Source organism: Eutrigla gurnardus (assembly GCF_963514095.1).
Source record: "Eutrigla gurnardus genome assembly, chromosome: 12".
Classification (NCBI taxonomy): domain Eukaryota; kingdom Metazoa; phylum Chordata; class Actinopteri; order Perciformes; family Triglidae; genus Eutrigla; species Eutrigla gurnardus.
Window position 1 is genome coordinate 24,908,295 of NC_139926.1, and position 17,949 is coordinate 24,926,243.

Genomic DNA, 17,949 nt, shown 5'->3' on the forward strand with positions numbered 1-17,949 from the left:
TGAGTGCCCGAGCTAGTCCGGCAAAAGCTGCTCCCCGTCTCCATAGCGACGACGACGACACCCCGGAAATACAACACCGCCTCGTCAGCGGCGATCCGCTTACCGTAGAGTTATCTGCCGGTTTGTTTATCAAACTCAGAACCGAGTTTGTTTGTTTGTTTGTTTGTTTGTTTGTTCGTCGGTTACGCGGGTAAACATGTCGGAGTCCGAGGAGGAGCTCCACGAAGACAGCACGGAGAAGACGAAGAAGAAAGAAAAACGTAGCGCCAAGAAGAAGAAGAAGAAGAAGAAGAAGCAGAAGGAGGAGGAGAAGAAGGAGGAGGAGGAGGAGGAGCGGGAAGAGGAGCAGGTGGAGGAGGAGGAAGAGGAGCTCAGGTGAGGGTTTGTTCTGATGGTTCCTTCAGTCTGTTTGAACTGATGAATGAGACGGAAGAAATCATCTTCCCTTTCAAAGTAAAAGCCCTGCAGCCCAAACTTTACCAAAGTAAAACTCTTTTAGAGTGTTTTAATCGACTGATTCTTCGGTTAATAAATGTAAATAATAATAATAAAACATAATTCACACCTCTGACTGTGTAATAAACTGTGTTTTTGTGCGTGCCAGTGAGCGTGTTGTGCTGCGTGGGATCTTCAAACTTGGGAAGAAGAGCCACGACGTCCTGCTCACCCGAACCAGGCTGACGTGGACCCCCATCACCCCGGAGACCCCTACAGGTCAGTTACCACGGCGATGTGGGCTGTCATGGTTATCACAGCCGTCCTGTCGGTGTCACAGACAGACAGGCGCGTGGTGGCAGCTGGTGCTGTAATGGAGAACCTCCATCCAGACCACCTGAAACACGACATCTGGACACACACACACACACACACACACACACACACACACACACACACACACACACACACACACACACACACTGGGGTTAAGTTGGTTGTTGGTGATCAACATCTGGATCAAAATCTTAAAAAGCAAAGCAAAACATTTTCAACTTTGTAACAAATGTCCAGGAACTACAAGTAGTACAAGAGGTGATTCTATTCAGAAACACTTTCTGTTATATTACTGAAATCCTCATAACATAACAATAGCAATGAAAACATTAAATGCTCTGACATGAAAAAACATTATAAAAATGATAGGTAGACAGACAGACAGACAGACAGACAGATAGATAGATAGATAGATAGATAGATAGATAGATAGATAGATAGATAGATAGATAGATAGATAGATAGATAGATAGATAGATAGACAGACAGCCTCTGATGGAGTCACACAGTGGTGATATTTTGTGTAATATTTTGGCATATTATGGTGTTATTATGATTATTTTGGCAATATCTGGTGATCTGTGTTTGTTGTTTTTAGTTGAAATCCAATCAGACAGAACTAGTAAGTGGAACAGGATGAAGGTGTAAATACTGTGTGTGTGTGTGTGTGTGTGTGTGTGTGTGTGTGTGTGTGTGTGTGTGTGTGTGTGTGTGTTGAAGTGTTGAAGCCGATCTGTTTTGCTGTATTTTATCCAAGCTAATGTCATTAAGCCAGCAGTGTGTGTGTGTGTGTGTGTGTGTGTGTGTGTGTGTGTGTGTGTGTGCGGTGTGTGTGTGTGTGTGTGTGTGTGTGTGTGTGTGTGTGTGTGTGTGTGTGTGGTTGGCAGTACTCTAGAGCAGTTGGTTCGGCCTGTGGGGGGTTATTAAAATCTCTCTGTGTGAGGAGATTAACACACACACACACACAGTCAGCGCGCCGTGTGTGTTGCTAGAGATTTCTATATAAATGGATCAGCTGTTGTTGATTATTTGTACACACGAATTTGTCCTGTTTCACCTCAGCAGCCTGTCTGTCTGTCTGTCTGTCTGTCTGTCTGTCTGTCTGCCTGCCTGTCTGTCTGTCTGTCTGTGAGGAAGACCTGAGTTGTCAGACAGACAGACAGACAGATGCAGGTATTGTACCCACAGATATATGACACGCTGGTTTCCTCTTCCTGGATTGAAAACTGAGAATTCCTACAGGCAGTAAAGTATCTCCAGAGGTTTAGGATAATCGAGTGTGAAGGAAAGATATCTGATCAGTTTGCAATCAATTTACAATATCAGATCATGTCATGTTAACATGATCAATGATGACATTGAAGTAGTGCTGCAGTGTGTGTGTGTGTGTGTGTGTGTGTGTGTGTGTGTGTGTGTGTGTGTGTGTGTGTGTGTGTGTGTGTGTACGTTATGTATGATCCAGCTCCCTATAGCGAGCCACATGGCCGGGTCACCATGAGACTGGACTATGTGTGTGTGTGTGAGCAGTGACTCTGTGGGTTCCGTCAACTCAGATCAATGTCATCTTCATTGAGGGGGGGGGGGGGGGGGGGGGGGGGGCGGGGGTCAAATCTGTCTCTACCGCTTTCAATTTATTTTTCTTTGTGCCAGAACTGTGATGTACATTTATGTGTGTGTTATTTTAATGGATCAATATCTTGCCCAATAAATATCCTCTAGCACCATCATCATCTGGTAAAAATATACTTGCATTATAACAAAATACCTGCTTAACGACATTCCCATTAGCATCAAGGTGTGCTTCATCCAGTTGTTTTGCATTTTCAATTCGGATTTTAGCCTGAAAACTAACTTGCCTCCATTGTTTTGGTATGATGCTAATGTATTGAGCTGGTGGAGACCAAACCAGAGATAAAAGACAGTGAATACTGGACTGGAGTTTAGAAGTTCCCTATATCAACCTTTTAGAAATGATAATAGAGTGCTTTTATTTTAAATAAGTTAAATGAACACAGTGAGAGTGAAGCGGCAACAAAAACCAGACCACCGCCGCTCATCCTGTGACCCGACATATGGAGGCCGGCCTCGGTGAGTGGAGGAGGGGGCGGGTGGTTTGGGGTTTTTGGTGTTTGATAACACCAGGAGGGTATTTCACAGAGAGGGGGAGTCAATCAGCTGTGATCACATATAACGTGTTCCTGATGGATCTGTTTACGGACCGTTGTTTGGTTTTCTTTCTTTACTGTCGATATTTATCGATTTATTATATTTATTCAGATAACGTTATTTGAAGTGTTGATGGAGTAGCTACTAGCGTTAGCATAGCCTAGCTCCGATCGATCCAGACTCCATTCAGAAAACAAGCATTTTAAAAGTTGTCTTGCAGACAGAACTGACAAACCATGACTTTGGACTTTTACAAATCGTCATCATTGTGCAGTTATTTGGGCATCATTTTTATCTGTAATCACAATTTAATCACAGATAAATAGGTTGTTTTGGGTTCACACCGCTGTAGTAAACCAGCCGATGTGTATCTTTTTAGATACAGTGAATACGGCAGTGAAAATTCACCGAGCACCTCTGGGTGATGTTATGAACTCAGACAGGACGCCGGTTGGTATCTGGGACTACACAACATGTACGTGGTTATTTCAGCCATGATGGATGTCTACATGGAATTAAGCCCCGCCTCCTCTCCGGCGCGTCTAGAATGAGTGACGTGAATAAAATCCTGCTTTCAAGCTCAGTTTGGTGTGAATGCCCCCTCAGTAAGGTCAGGTGCGTGTTGTGTTCAGGCGCCGCGTGTAATCTCCACCTCTCTCTCTCCCGGCAGGTGAGGCGTGCGTGCTGCTGCCAGGCGTGATGCTGCTGCAGGACGCGTTCGCCGTGAAGGTGAAGCGGCGGCGCTCGGCGGGCCAGCAGTCGGGCGGGGCGGTGCTCGGCGTGGCTCTGTTCTGCTGCAGGAGGAGAGGGAGGAGGCTGAAGGAGGAGACGCTGCACCTCCACAACGCCTCCGCAGAGCACACGCAGACCTGGTACGACGCCCTGAAGGAGCTGCTCGCAGGTAAAACACACAATCAGAGCAGCCATGCAGAATGAAACGCCCATTTTCAACAGGTGAGAACAGTGAAGACCGTTTCACCTTCATCAGTTTAACAGAACAGAACACGGAGTCCTCATCAGTCTGTGTGATGGACTCATTCAGAAAACACATGGTAGTGACACGGTCAGCTTTTCCTCCGTTACATAAGAGCTGAGATGAATGGAAACATGACTCAGTGCTTCTATGAGCGTCATGCTGTAAGACGATTACACATTATGAGCACTACCTGTCCCCGTCCATGTCCATGGATGAACAGATTTAAGTGGACGATGACATCCAGCAGGTCTGGATTTGGAATTCAAGGACTTTTTCAGAAAGTTTTTTTTTAATTAGCATCAGGAGGAAAGTAGGATAACATGGAAAAAAGTCACATGAGAGAGTCCATCAACTCTGAGTCCATCTCCTCTCGCCCCCCGGAGTCCTCCATCAAGGTCAGCTTGATCCGAGATGAATCCACGATGGATCCAGGCCTCTGTAAAGATGTGGGGCACAACAGTCAGTTTACTACAGCGGTATCAACCTAAAATAAACGAGTTTATTGTGATTTAATTGCAATAAACGGATAAAAAGGATGCAGAAATAACGACATAGTGATGACGATTTGTAAAAAGTTTGGATCCATCCTTTTTGCGTTATCGTGAGTAACTAGCGTTATATGCAATAGTGCTGCAAGAAATCAATTTTTTTTTTTTTTTAATCTGTCTTTTCCAAAAATACAGCATGTGCGAGCTCAAACAAGACATCTAATTATGACAGCTGTGGCCTTGGACTCGGGAGTTTACAGCAAGCATCTATTTTCCGTACATTGAGGGAGGATTTTAATTCTACGGTTGAAAAGACTAACAGACAGATATTATTGGTTAAACTGATGTAACCAGTTTTCCAGAAAGACAAAATATTGGATTTTGATAGAAAAATGTGATTTTCTTTTTGTTACATCGATGCACAATAAGGCCGAGGATGTGATCTAAAATGGTTAAAAAGGTATTTGTAATGCGGCACACCTTTAACATCCTTTAGCATTGGCTAGCTAGCTGTGATTAATCTGGTGGAAACGAGGTGCTGGTTTTTCTCCTGTGTGAAGCCTCACCACACTCCGGCTCCAGAGGTGTTTTATAATATATTCCACTACCCGGTGTAATTTGTCTTTCCAGCCGTGGCCATTCAGCGCTGCAGCCACCCACACCGGCTGTCCCTGGTATATATATCAACCTTCGTATCTACAGTTGGCCTCCATCGGCATCAAAGTAAATAACTGTATAGAGGACTAAGGGGAGATGTTGTGCTTCAGATTATAATTTCAGTTCAACACTCACTAACGAGGTGAGTCACAGTTACATCAGACGGGAGAGACAATCTGCTAATCCACAGAGAGACACAGATTACACACACACACACACACGCACACACCTTCAGCAGTAACATGCTGTCAGCAATTGAATCATATTGTCTGCGAGAGAGAGATTAGCTACCGTCGACACAAACACGGGTGTGTTTCCGGTTCACTCTGAAGACGCTGCAGAGATTTGAACCTTCACCACGAAGGCCAGAAGTATGTGGACGTTCTGTGTGTCCAAAAAAAAACCATGGGTGTTAATCTGCTGCTGGTTTCCAGACTCTCCACCAGCAGGGATTTTCTCCCAGTCAGCCACAGGAGCTTTAATGAGGCTCGACGCTGATTCTGAATGATCAGGTCTGGCTCGAGGTCCTCCTAAAGGGGGGTTGGGTGGTTTGGAGGTCAGAACCTTAAATCCAGGGTTTTCCTATAGAACTAAAACTACAGACAAAAAATGTATTGATGCATGATTTATGATACAGATAATTAGATTTTTGTTCACTTACAAAAGACGTGTGATGCAATAAAGATGTTTATATGCCAACCTTTTAGCATATTTTGATGATTATTATGATATATTATCATTTAGCCAGGATATCGTAGATGCATAAATTCTACTACTTGTATGTGAAGGGTCTCCTGTCAGGTCCAGTTTGATAAAAGTCCTGCTGCTGAGGTTCCCAGACGCCGGTTTCCCAGGTGCACCGTTGTGGGCGGCGCCCGGCTGACATTTAACACACAATAGAAACGTACGAGCGCTCCCGCGTATGGATTTAACTCCCACAAAACACCTTGTTTTTTTTACATTTCAGCTTTTCATTTCCCCCTACGTCCACCGCAACAGAGACGTTTTACAAGCTATCCATATATGAGGAGGTCAAAAGGTCACGCACACACACACACACTACGCTACCGTCGTCACCGTCACCATGGCATCGCCCTGACACGTTATCGCTGGTCACCTGTCCGTCTGTCCGTCCGCCGGTCCGTCAAACCAGATTAAACCCCGGCGAGGCAGCGGAGTCACAACTTCTTCAAGCACCGGCCTCTTCGCATCGTGAATGGCTCGCGGGGTCGCGTGTCAGCTCGCGTGGTCACACTGCACGTCAAACTGTGACGGCTTTTGTGACTTTACACACCGCGTCGGAGCAGTGTGTGTGTGTGTGTGTGTGTGTGTGGAAGGTAAACAGTCGGCCTGCTCTGCTGCTGCCGTGCGGACATTAAGCCTATTTTCCAGCCAGAGGTCAGTGTGAAAAGCACATTGTTGTGTGAATCGTGGCGTCGCGGAGCGGGCAGCCTATACTACCGCCGCCACTTGTTAACCCTCAGGTCCGAAAACATTCAGCTGCACAATGGTTGAGCAGACACTTTCTGTTTTCTTCCTTGAGCGTGATTTCGCTGTGCAAAGCAGCTGCAGAACGCCGTGCGGAGCGTGAATGGCAGTCAAGAGTGACAAAAGGCCAGCGAGGCGGCGCTGTATAGAGTCTGCCTGCATGCAGTCAGTCAGACGGCGAGATGGATTGACTGCAGTTGTTTAACAGCACAACAGACTGACAGGCCGATGGCGGCGGTGGCAGTGGCGGGCGCTTAGCTCACGGGAAGGCCAGACTGAGCGCGCTCACGGCCACCAGCGGGCGTCGCCACTCCTCCCAGACACATTGTCGTGTCAATCCAACGTCCGTTTTCTGTTCGGAGCCGTTGGGTTCAGAGGGAGGAGGAGGCGGGGTCAACATGGAGGCACTGTGAGGTGTCTCAAGGTCAAAGCCACGCCATCGACACGCTGAGTGGCCAGTAGGGACGAGGTTTGGTAGAATTTAATCAAATCCAAAGCGTTTTGTTTCCTTTAAAGCATCTAATCTAGGCTTTTATAATATGGGATAAATCGGATAGTTTTGAACGCAGTTCTTACTTCCTCTTTGTTATGATGTTATGATGATTCAACGCCAATCTTTTATATTATATATTATTATTACTACTTTTTCCTTGATTAATCTGTTGGTCTATCAGAAAAGAGAAAATAAAAAAAAAGCCCACCACAGTTTTTCCCAAAATGTGACGACTTCAAATGTCTTGTTTCGTCCGACCGAAAAGGTCCAAAGCAGCAAATCCTCAAAGTGGAAACGCTTTTTCTTGAATAACAGTTATTTGATGTTTTTTAAATTGTCTGCCGATCGACTGATAACCTCAGTTCTAATTAAGACTTTTACTACTTGTGTCTTTTAACGGGAAGAGGCGCTTCTGTCTGAGGATGACTGTAAACTCTGTAAACCGCTTTATGACCTGTGTGTGTGTGTGTGTGTGTGTGTGTGGGTGTGTGTGTGTGTGTGTGTGTGGGTGTGTGTGTGTGTGTGTGTGTGTATGTGTGTCTCTGTGTTACATATTAACTGGTGTGTCCATGAAGTCAGCGAGTGTCTCCATAGTGACACGAGGACAGACACCGTCTCTCTCCCCTTCATATTCAAGTTAAAGGATTTATTATTTGGTCAGGAAACAAACTTTATTGTACAGTGGCACACATCCGCCCCCCCCCCCCCCTTAAACTTAATATACAGAGTACCAGAGGTCAAACCCTTTGATGCCTCCTTTATTTTTCACAGATTTTGATGCAACCTGGCAACTCAACGGTTGCTTAGCATCGTCATCCAACGGTCAGTTTGAGGTTTAAAGTGAGCTTTTTAAAGGCTCCCGTGTGTCAGTCGCTCTGAAAGACGACTTCTCGGCTCGGTTTTCATTTTGTTCTGAATTCTGCATAAACTGCAGACCGGACTCACCAGACTTGTGGGATTTTCCGACCCTGAAAGCACTCGCTTTACCGGGAGGAAATCCTGCTGCGTTCTTCTTCTGCAGATTCAAAATCTGTAAAAGATGGAAAATATTCTGTTAACGCGACCTCTAGGCATAAGATTGTGTACAAACCTTCATGGTCCCAAGAGGATGAATCCTCCCTGTCTTTACCTCTAGCAGGTTCATGTTATAGTATATAGTATATAAATGTCTTGGAACTATTGGATTTATTGACATGACATTTAGTCGAGACATTCATGTTCCCCTCAGGATGAACCGTAACAACGGAGATGATGATTAAATATTACCATATACCGAGTTTCCGACTCCGGTTGACGAATACTTTGAGTTGCAACTAACAATGAAACATGAAGATTTTAAAATTAACTATGATATATCATCAGAGAATCTGAAAGCAGAGAATGTTTTTGTTTTTAAAATATACTTCATTAATTGATTAATTGATGATCAGAATAGTTGCAGATTAATGTGATTAATTGAGGAATCTTTTCTTTCATCCCAGATTTGTTTTCTAATTTCGTTATCACAGCATGTTGATTCATTACTTGCTGTCGGGATGTAAAGAGAGTTTCAACAAAAACAACAAAAAGCTTCCCGAGTCTATAAGACGTCGACGGGAACCTTCTGAACGTTTAAAGCCGTTAATTGATTACTTCAGAATCGGATATGTTTTTATCAGCAGCATCCAGCAGCCTCGGTCTTCACTCCTCCGTCAGAAACTCAACACTTCTCCTTGACGACAGCGGGGATTGTTTACCATGGCAACGCTTTAGCGGCGCCATAGCAACCCGTCGCCGGCCGAGGCTGGGAGATGATCCGATGGTTACTTGATCTCTCTGCATGTACCTGTCTGTCTGCTTTTCTTCTTAGAAACGTATCAACAAATTGAATGAGCTCATCTCCTATGAGACAGCGTGCGTGTGTGTGTGTGTGTGTGTGTGTGTGTGTGTGTGTGTGTGTGTGTGTGTGTGTGTGTGTGTGTGTGTGAGCATCAATCATGCAACCATCACTTAGAGAGACAGAGAGGCCCACTCTAATTGTTCTGGATCATTATATATATTTAACCGCAACATATTTTAAATTATGTCATTCACACCAATATTTAAAATTAATTCATCTGCTTCTATAAACAATTATACTTCCTGTTAAAAAGGAAGTGTTATGTTTCCATGGAGTCAGTTAGTTAGCTGCGGCCTCCAACTTGAACCTGGCAAACTAGCGCCGTTACAAATATGCTGAATAAGCTGTTTGTACTCATGGATGCAAAGACAGAAAGAAATCACGAGATTACTTTGACACTGAGGAAATCTTTAAGACGCTACGATCCTCGGGGCAACTTCTGGTTTCATGGTCACGATGTCATCATTATCCTGTCACAATAATCACCATTCACAATATTGTCCAGATAATCATCAAAATATGCTGATAAAAACCTTTTAAATGGCACTTAATCATACCGGAATGACTTTACGTCACCGTGGTAGGAGTGAAAAATAGAAATAATAAACCACAATACATTTATTTCATTTGTCCTATATTTATACAAATAAATTCTGATTAAAAAACAATCTGACTATCTTAAAATTACTTGGTTTTAAATAAAAAAGGATGTTCACAAAAAGAAAGTTTTGTTGATTATCTGTGTGCAATAAAATATTTGTTTCTTAACTAAATGCAAAGTGATACCAGTATGTTTTACCGCCATTTCAAGATTTTTAAGCATATTTTGATGATGATCGGGATAATGTCGTGAATTGCCTCAGAGTGTCATCTTTGAGCACAAAGCAGCATCAACGTTTCCCCGTCCCCGCTTGTAAACCAGGGTTCTACTTTGGCGTACCAAAGGGGCGGGGCTTCTGGTGGCGGTCCAGACTGGTGGGGGGTGTTGGGTAACTGGTGGGAGGTGCACTGTGTGTGGGGTCATTAACAGGGGCGAGGTCACAGCCTTCTGGGAGCAGATTATAGTAATGATCTGGATAATGGAGCTGGTGTGTGTGTGTGTGTGTGTGTGTGTGTGTGTGTGTGTGTGTGTGTATTGATCTGTGCCGGTCTACGGGGGTTTATAATGCGGCCTCTAAACCTGCCTAATGATGTGCGGTACAGGGGGGTCGCGGTGTGCGTTTTGTGACTTTGGAGTTGATACCATGTAACCACACACTCACACGTCTACCAGCTCGTCGTACAGGTGTCTACTTCAAGTACAGTCCGTCATCCAGACCTCTGCTGGCTTTGTGTTTGGATTCATGCCACAAAAAGGGTCTAAAGCCTAAAGATATGTACTTAAGGTATCCTTGCTGAACAGCTACTTTACTCAGACGAGGACCGAACACTTGTTTCTATTTTTAGCTCTTTATCAGCAATGATATGTTGTGGTTTCTTTCTTTCTTTCTTTCTTTCTTTCTTTCTTTCTTTCTTTCTTTCTTTCAACAAATGTACTTATTGTAAGTCACTTTGGACCAAAGCGTCTGCTAAATGACCTAAATGTAAATATTAATGTAAGTGATCGTCATTTTGGTTTTCGGTTGGTTTCCACAATTTTTTCCAAAGGAATACACATAATAAAGAAATAACAATAAGGCGTCAACTTTAATGGAAAACAAAGACAATATTCCAAAGAAATGTTGCCGCCTTTAAAGATGTTGTTGGACTGGACTGTCGATCTGATCTGGCAACAAATAAATTATATTCACCATCTTAGTTCAGCGCTAACGTTCACTGAACATGAATGTGTGTGTGTGTGTGTGTGTGTGTGTGTGTGTGTGTGTGTGTGTGTGTGTGTGTGTGTGTGCAGGGTCCAGCAGTCGTCCCAGGTATCTGAAGGTGTTCATCAACCCCGGCAGCCACAAGAAGGAGGCCGTCCACATCTACAGAGAACACGTGGCTCCGCTGTTCAAGCTGGCCGACGTCCGCACTGACATCACCGGTAATCATCTCCTGATCATCTTTATGACACATAATACCATTATTATCATTAATTATTATTATATTATTATTATACCTCTGACTGATATTTGGATGATGTCACAGCGGCTCAAACAGTCCCTCATTCTTTATTGATGGAGATGAAGGTGTGTGTGTGTGTGTGTGTGTGTGTGTGTGTGTGTGGAGTGGGTCCAAAGGTCAGAGTTAATGGCAGTCTCTGGTCGCTAGGTAACCTGATACAGGGGGTGGAGCTTAGCCCATCTGTTGTTACAGGGAGACAACCTGCTCCTCTCCTCTTTTTTCCTTGTTTTCTCTCCTCATCTTCTCTCCTCTCCTTGTTCCCTCCCTGTGTCTCCTCTTCCGTCTTCTCTCCTCCCATTGTCTCCTCTTTCTGTTTGCTCTCTTATTCCCTCCTCCTCCTCTTATCTTTTCATCTCCTGTTTTCTCCTTTATCCCTCCTCTTCTTCTTTACTCGGTCATTCTTTCCTCCTCCTCATATTTTCCTTCCCTCTCCTTGTTTCATCCCTCTCCTCTTTCCTTGCTTCCTTCTCCTCTCTCTTCTCCTCCTCTCCTCATCTCTTCTTTAAGTTTCTCCTCCTCTTCCTTCCTCTCCTTGTTTCCTCCCCTCTGCTGTTTTCTCCTTAGTCGACTTTTCCCTTCTCCTCTCCTCTTCCAGTTTCATCACTTTATCTCCTCTTTCTCCTCATTTCCTGTCCCCTCTGCTCCTTTCCTCTTTCACCTGATTTTCTCCTTCTCCTCCAAAGATATAAGGAGGAAAAGGCTCCTCAGCACGTCTCCTCCTCCACCTATCTTCTTCCTCTCCTCTTGTTTCCTCTCCTCCCTTGTTTCCTGTCCTCCTCATCATACCTCCTCCTCTCCTCTCGTTCCCTGTCCTCCTTGTCATATTGCCTCCTCTCCTCCCTGGTTTCCTCTCCTCCTCCTATATTTTCTCTCCTCCTCATCATATCTCCTCCTCTCTTGTTTCCTCTCCTCCCTTTTTTCCTCCTCTTCTCCCTGATTTCATCTCCTCTTCATCATATCTCCTCTTCGCCTTTCTTGTTTCCTCCTCTCCTCCCTTGTTTGCTCTCCTCCTCATACCTCCTCCTCCTCTCCCCACTTGTTTCCTCCTCTTCTCCCTGATATCCTCTCCTCTTCATCATATCTCCTCTTCTCCTTTCGTTTCCTCCTCTCCTCCCTTGTGTCTTCCTGCCCTCCCTTGTTTCCTGTCCTCATCATACCTCCTCCTCTCCTCCCTTGTTTGCTCCTCTTCTCCCTGATTTCCTCTCCTCTTCATCATATCTCCTCTTCTCCTCCCTTGCTTCCTCCTCCCCTCCCTTGTTTGCTCTCCTCCTCCTCATATCTCCTCTTCTCCTTTCTTGTTTCCTCCTCCCCTCCCTTGTTTCCTGTCCTCATCATATCTCCTCCTCTCCTCCCTTGTTTCCTCCTCCCCTCCCTTGTTTCCTGTCCTCATCATATCTCCTCCTCTCCTCCCTTGTTTCCTCCTCCCCTCCCTTGTTTCCTGTCCTCATCATATCTCCTCTTCTCCTCCCTTGTTTGCTCTCCTCCTCCTCATCATATCTCCTCCTCTCCTCCCTTGTTTCCTCCTCCCCTCCCTTGTTTGCTCTCCTCCTCCTCATATCTCCTCTTCTCCTCCCTTGTTTCCTCCTCTCCTCCCTTGTTTGCTCTCCTCCTCCTCATATCTCCTCCTCCTCCTCTCCTCCTTGTTTCCTCCTCTTCTCCCTGATTTCCCCTCCTCTTCATCATATCTCCTCCTCTCCTCCCTTGTTTGCTCTCCTCCTCCTCATATCTCCTCCTCCTCCTCTCAGCAGATGGTGTGATATCCGCTGTCCTACTTTTTTTGGCAGCCATGAACTCAAACGTGTGAACATGTGACCGACCACATACATGAACACTCTCTCTCTGTCCGTCTCAATGTCTCTCCATCTGTTTCCCCCTCTCTCCTCCTGTCTGTCTCTCTCTATCTGTCTGTCTGTCTGCCTCCATCTGTCTCTCTCCGTCTATCTGCCTGTCTCTCTTTCTATCTATCTGTCTCTCTCTCTCTCCATCCATCTGTCTCTCTCCATCTGTCTGTCTCTCACTCTCTCCATCCATCTGCCTGTCTGTCTCTCCACATCCACCTGCCTGTCTCTCTCATCCTGCCTGTCTGTCTCTCCAGTGACAGAGAGGAAGGGTCATGCTCTCTCGGTGATGAAGGAATGCCAGCTGGATGAATATGACGGGTTAGTTGTTGCTGTGATTTTTAAACTCATAACTTGGCTGTGAATTACAATTATTGTAAAAGTTGGAGCAGAAAATGGAGATTTGTTTATCCTGATGTTATTCTTTCATGTAAGTTCATTTGTGATGTTTAATAGTGATAAACGAGATCTTCTGCACTCAAATACACCTGATAGAATACGCCGTTTAGCTCAAACGTTATTATATTTAATCCTGACATAACTCTGCTGGTTTATGAAATGTATGATTTATTGTTTTTACTGTCAAACTAAATGTTGCACTTTATCGATGTAAGGGTGAATAGTATTTTAGGAGGACTAACCTGTGTGTTAGATGATGACTTCCGGGATTTCTCCATCTTTAATTGAAATGAAGCTTAAGCTCTTGTTAGGTAACTGTGACTTCATCCTTCCATGAACTTAACCAGATAATTAAACAGCGGTTTATGGTCAGAGGCTCAATGAACCACACTGACCCAGACTGATTACACACTCAAAACACACTTAACACACACACACTTAACACACACGCAGCCGACAGGTGAGGTGAAACACCAACCGCTAACCTCGCTAATAAAAGTGAAAATAATCCTTTACGCTACAGAAACAAGTAACACAAGAACTACGAGTATAAAAACATCGATCAAAATCTCATCATCACTATCTGTGATGGTCTATGTGTGTGTGTGTGTGTGTGTGTGTGTGTGTGTGTGTGTGTGTGTGTGTGTGTGTGTGTGTGTGTGTGTGTGTGTAAGCAGCTTTTGTGCTCAGCCCTCATAAAGCTTAATGTGCTTAGAGAAGATTAGCTCAGCATTGCTAAGCTAGCTGGTGTGTGTGTGTGTGTGTGTATGAGAGAGAGGCTGCTCTGGTGAGGATTTGGTTGAAACCTACATTTGCCAATTAGGCTGGCTGTCACCGTGGCGACCGGAGCTTCAGGTAATCCCATACACAGGAGGAGGGAGTGGCGGGGGGGGGGGGGGGGGGTTTACTGGAACTCTGAAGATGAGCCTTCTCGCTTTTTAATGATCTCCTGAAAACATGGAAGGATCTGTCAAACAAACCGTTTTAGTTTGAAAGGTTCTGATAACTGTCATTCTTCAGTCTCTGCTCATGTAAGCTAATCTGTTCTCACAAAACGGTGCTAAAGTAAAACAATCCCTGGGGCTTTTATTGTGAAGTTACAACTGGGTATTGTTTATATAATTTTTCCATACCAACGTTTTACTACCAATGCCAAAATAATAACTTTACTTTGAGGAAATATGAACATGTTTTTTTATTTAACAAAAATAAAAGGTTTTCATAATGTTAATGTCGCCTGTCTGTCTAATAAATAAAATAATCTTTTAAAATGGGCACATTTCAATTAAGATTAGGATGTTAAAGTAAACGAAGACCATTGATGGTTTTGGATACTTGAAAAAAACAAAAAGTAATATTGGCTACTGTCAATATGGAAGTAAAGGTCAAGCAGTGAAGTTGTGCCCTCTGCTGGAGGACCGTGACCTTGAGGACATCCATCAGGCGTTAACATCAAACACGTCTTCGCCTTCACAATAAAAGCCCTGAGGACAGTTTTATTCTCTACAAAGACACCCACCTGTCTGTCCACCTGTCTGTCCACCTGTCTGTCAGGGTGGTGTGTGTCGGTGGCGACGGCTCGGTGGCGGAGCTGTGTCACGCTCTGGTCCTCAGAGCTCAGCTGGACGCCGGCTCTCCAGAGAAACCAGTGAGACAAGCGCTGCCACTGGGAATCATTCCTGCTGGTGAGAAAGAGGACACGCCCTCAACGTAGATCTAAAAAAACAAAAACAAAACAAACAACAGAAGTGTTTAAACCCTCTTTGCAGGCTCTACAGATGTGGTTTCCTGTTCTGTTCATGGAGTCAGAGATCCGGTCACAGCAGCCCTGCACATCGTCCTCGGTGGGTTCTACCTGTTCTACCTGTTCTACCTGTTCTACCTGTTCTACGTCTATCACCAACGACTTCCTGCATCCATTCCAGATCACGAGGTCCCGATTCAATTAATTTAGAGAATCGATTGGTCGTGAAAGAGATTTTCACAGAACTCAATGACGCAAATGGTACAAAGATGGTCAAATTAATTAATAATATTAATTGACCCCAAAGCAAACTTTTTTATTTAACATAATTATTCAATAAGTCATTATCATTTATCATCGCGATAAAGAAAAAACACTCACAATAAGTTGAGGTTGCTTCTAGCTGTTCTAGGTTTATATTCACCTCTGCATCATTGTTCTAATTGAATTTACTTCAAGCACAGGCAGCCAATCAGGAGCTTGTGTTCTCGCCGAGCTGTGCCGTCATTGGCTGACAGAAAAGCACAGATTGTTTGAGAACAAACAAACGCACAGACTGAGTGTGTGTGTGTGTGTGTGTGTGTGTCAGGACTGTGGAGGCGGCGGACGGACAGATGTCTAACAGCAGGATCACCTTAACTCTAAATCACAGGTTTACTCTCTCCTTCACTGTAGCCCCGCCCCCTCCTTTCACCTCCCAGGTAAACCTGCCGGCCAATCAGAGAGCAGGCTGTTGTGTTTGAATGAATTATAGGTTGCGGTGAGATGGTGGTTCATTAACACTGTGTGAGTGTGGGAGTGTGTGAGACAGATGGCACACGTAAGACTAATTCCTGTCAATAGAAAACAGTTAAAGAGCAGGAAGCTGTTCCCACACACACACACACACACACGCGCGCACACTCACACACACACATACACACACACACACCAGCTGACTACAGGTGAGTTCACGAGAAGACCGAGGTGAGCTTACCTGGAGCGTCGGTTGGTGGCAGCACACCTCACTGTCTCTCATATCTGTTACGGTAGCGTACGTGGTTACAGCCTGTTAGCGTAGCTTAGCATAATGGCGATCGGATTTTAATCACCATGGCAACAGCGTCGGCGGTGAAGCACATCCTCCGTCATAATATAAAATAAAAAAGAATAAAATATGATCTCTGGCTACAACGTTAGTGACCTCTTCTATGCTCTTTCTTGTCAACCCCAGCCGGTTGCTAGGCAACGGGAGCGGAAAAAGTGACGCAATCAGGAAGTAGATCGCAAAGACCCGCGTCCTTAGAGGGATGAACGCTGAATTAGTACCCAACTTATTTCCTGTCTGGAAAGTCTGTTTTTTTTTTTTTACCTGCTGGTCAAAAAATATATTGGTTACACCTTTAAGAGGCGTTGCAGGTTTGATCTCTCTCTCACACACACACACACACACACACACACACACACTGAAAACATGCCATATGGAGAGGAAATCAAAATACTATCCAGAGAGACAGACAGGCAGTCAGATAGACAGACAGACAGGTGGGGGACACAGCAGTTCAGTAGGTTACAGCAGGTATGTGGCCAGATGGCATGGTGTGTGTGTGTGTGTGTGTGTGTGTGTGTGTGTGTGTGTGTGTGTGTGTGTGTGTGTGTGTGTGTGTGTGTGTGTGTGTGTGTGTGTGTGTGGCATCATACTGCCTCCAAAGGAAGTGGAGCCAAATCTGAATTGGCTGTTTGAATCACATTTTCTGATCCAGATCTATAGATCCAGATCTGTCTTAAATCACAGTTTGTGGGTTTTAATGTTGATATTCACTGAGAGACACGTTTGACCTTTGAACTGTGCTGCCTCCGAGACAAACTGGTCAAACTGGAGCAACAACAACCAGAGACTGGTCACTCTACTGCAACATGATTCCACTGAGGTTTAAAGACACACACACACACACAATCCTGACCTCTTTCCGTCGCCCATATTTGTGCTGCTTCTCATGAATATTAATGAGCTTTCACCATACGACCACTTGGCCTTCTTATAGACGACGTGTGTGTGTGCGTGTATCTGTGTGTGCGTGTATCTGTGTGTGTGTGTGTGTGTGTGTGTGTGTGTGTGTGTGCGTGTGTGTGTGTGTGTGTGTGTGTGTGTGTGTGTGTGTGTGTGTGTGTGTGTGTGCAGGTCACCTGCAGCAGGTGGACATGTGCAGCTTCTCGTCCCTCGGTCAGCTGGTGCGTTTTGGTTTCTCCGCCATGTTCGGCTTTGGGGGGCGGAGCTTAGCGCGGGCAGAGAAGAAGAGGTGGATGCTGTCGTCGCGGCGACGGGAGTACGCTCTCGTGAAGACGCTGGCTAGGCTGAGGTGACAACCATATTAGTAAACATCATACCTGTTAATAAGCATTAGCATTGTTAGCATTGTTAGCATGCTGATGCTAGCTTACAGCCTCGTAGAACTCTTATTCTGGTTTCTCATCTCTTCTTCCGTCTCCCTCAGACCAGAGGACTGTCAGCTGTCTTTTCTACCAGCGAAGAAGTCCAACAGGTGAGGAACACACACACACACACACACACACCGTTAGCACTGTGTGTAGCAACGCAGCTTGTGGTTGTTTTAATACGCAGTAGATAAATATTATGCCTCCTCAGAATAAACACCGTCTGTCACTTGTCATTCTCAGAGACCAGGACCAGGACCCAGACTCAGGTGAGACCGGTACTTGTCCAGAACAGTACACTTAAAGTTAGTTCACCATTTGAGTCACCATTTCCTTTTTCTGTGATTGGTCGGTACAGATGGGGAGGAGTCTTGGACAACCAATCAGGGCCTGTATCTGAACATCAGCGTCATGTCCATGCCCTGTCTGAGTCCACATACCCCCCAGGGACTGGCCCCCAACACCAGGTACATGATGCTTCTGGGAACCAGCTGGGTTGTGTCCCTGAACGCACCACACGCTAAATAATCTT

General features: G+C 44.9%; 1 protein-coding gene across 1 annotated transcript in view; it reads left to right on the forward strand.

The window, feature by feature from the left end:
* Nucleotides 1-17,949, forward strand: part of cerkl (CERK like autophagy regulator) — a 21,707-nt gene continuing 3,758 nt past the window's right edge. Inside the window, exons 1-11 of the mRNA XM_084023043.1 lie at nt 1-375; nt 605-714; nt 3,608-3,838; nt 10,810-10,941; nt 13,117-13,180; nt 14,813-14,943; nt 15,028-15,102; nt 17,164-17,341; nt 17,477-17,524; nt 17,661-17,686; nt 17,776-17,884. Of these exons, the coding sequence (XP_083879169.1) occupies nt 197-375; nt 605-714; nt 3,608-3,838; nt 10,810-10,941; nt 13,117-13,180; nt 14,813-14,943; nt 15,028-15,102; nt 17,164-17,341; nt 17,477-17,524; nt 17,661-17,686; nt 17,776-17,884 (1,283 nt within the window). The 5' untranslated portion in view covers nt 1-196. The remainder of the gene's footprint in view (nt 376-604; nt 715-3,607; nt 3,839-10,809; nt 10,942-13,116; nt 13,181-14,812; nt 14,944-15,027; nt 15,103-17,163; nt 17,342-17,476; nt 17,525-17,660; nt 17,687-17,775; nt 17,885-17,949) is intronic.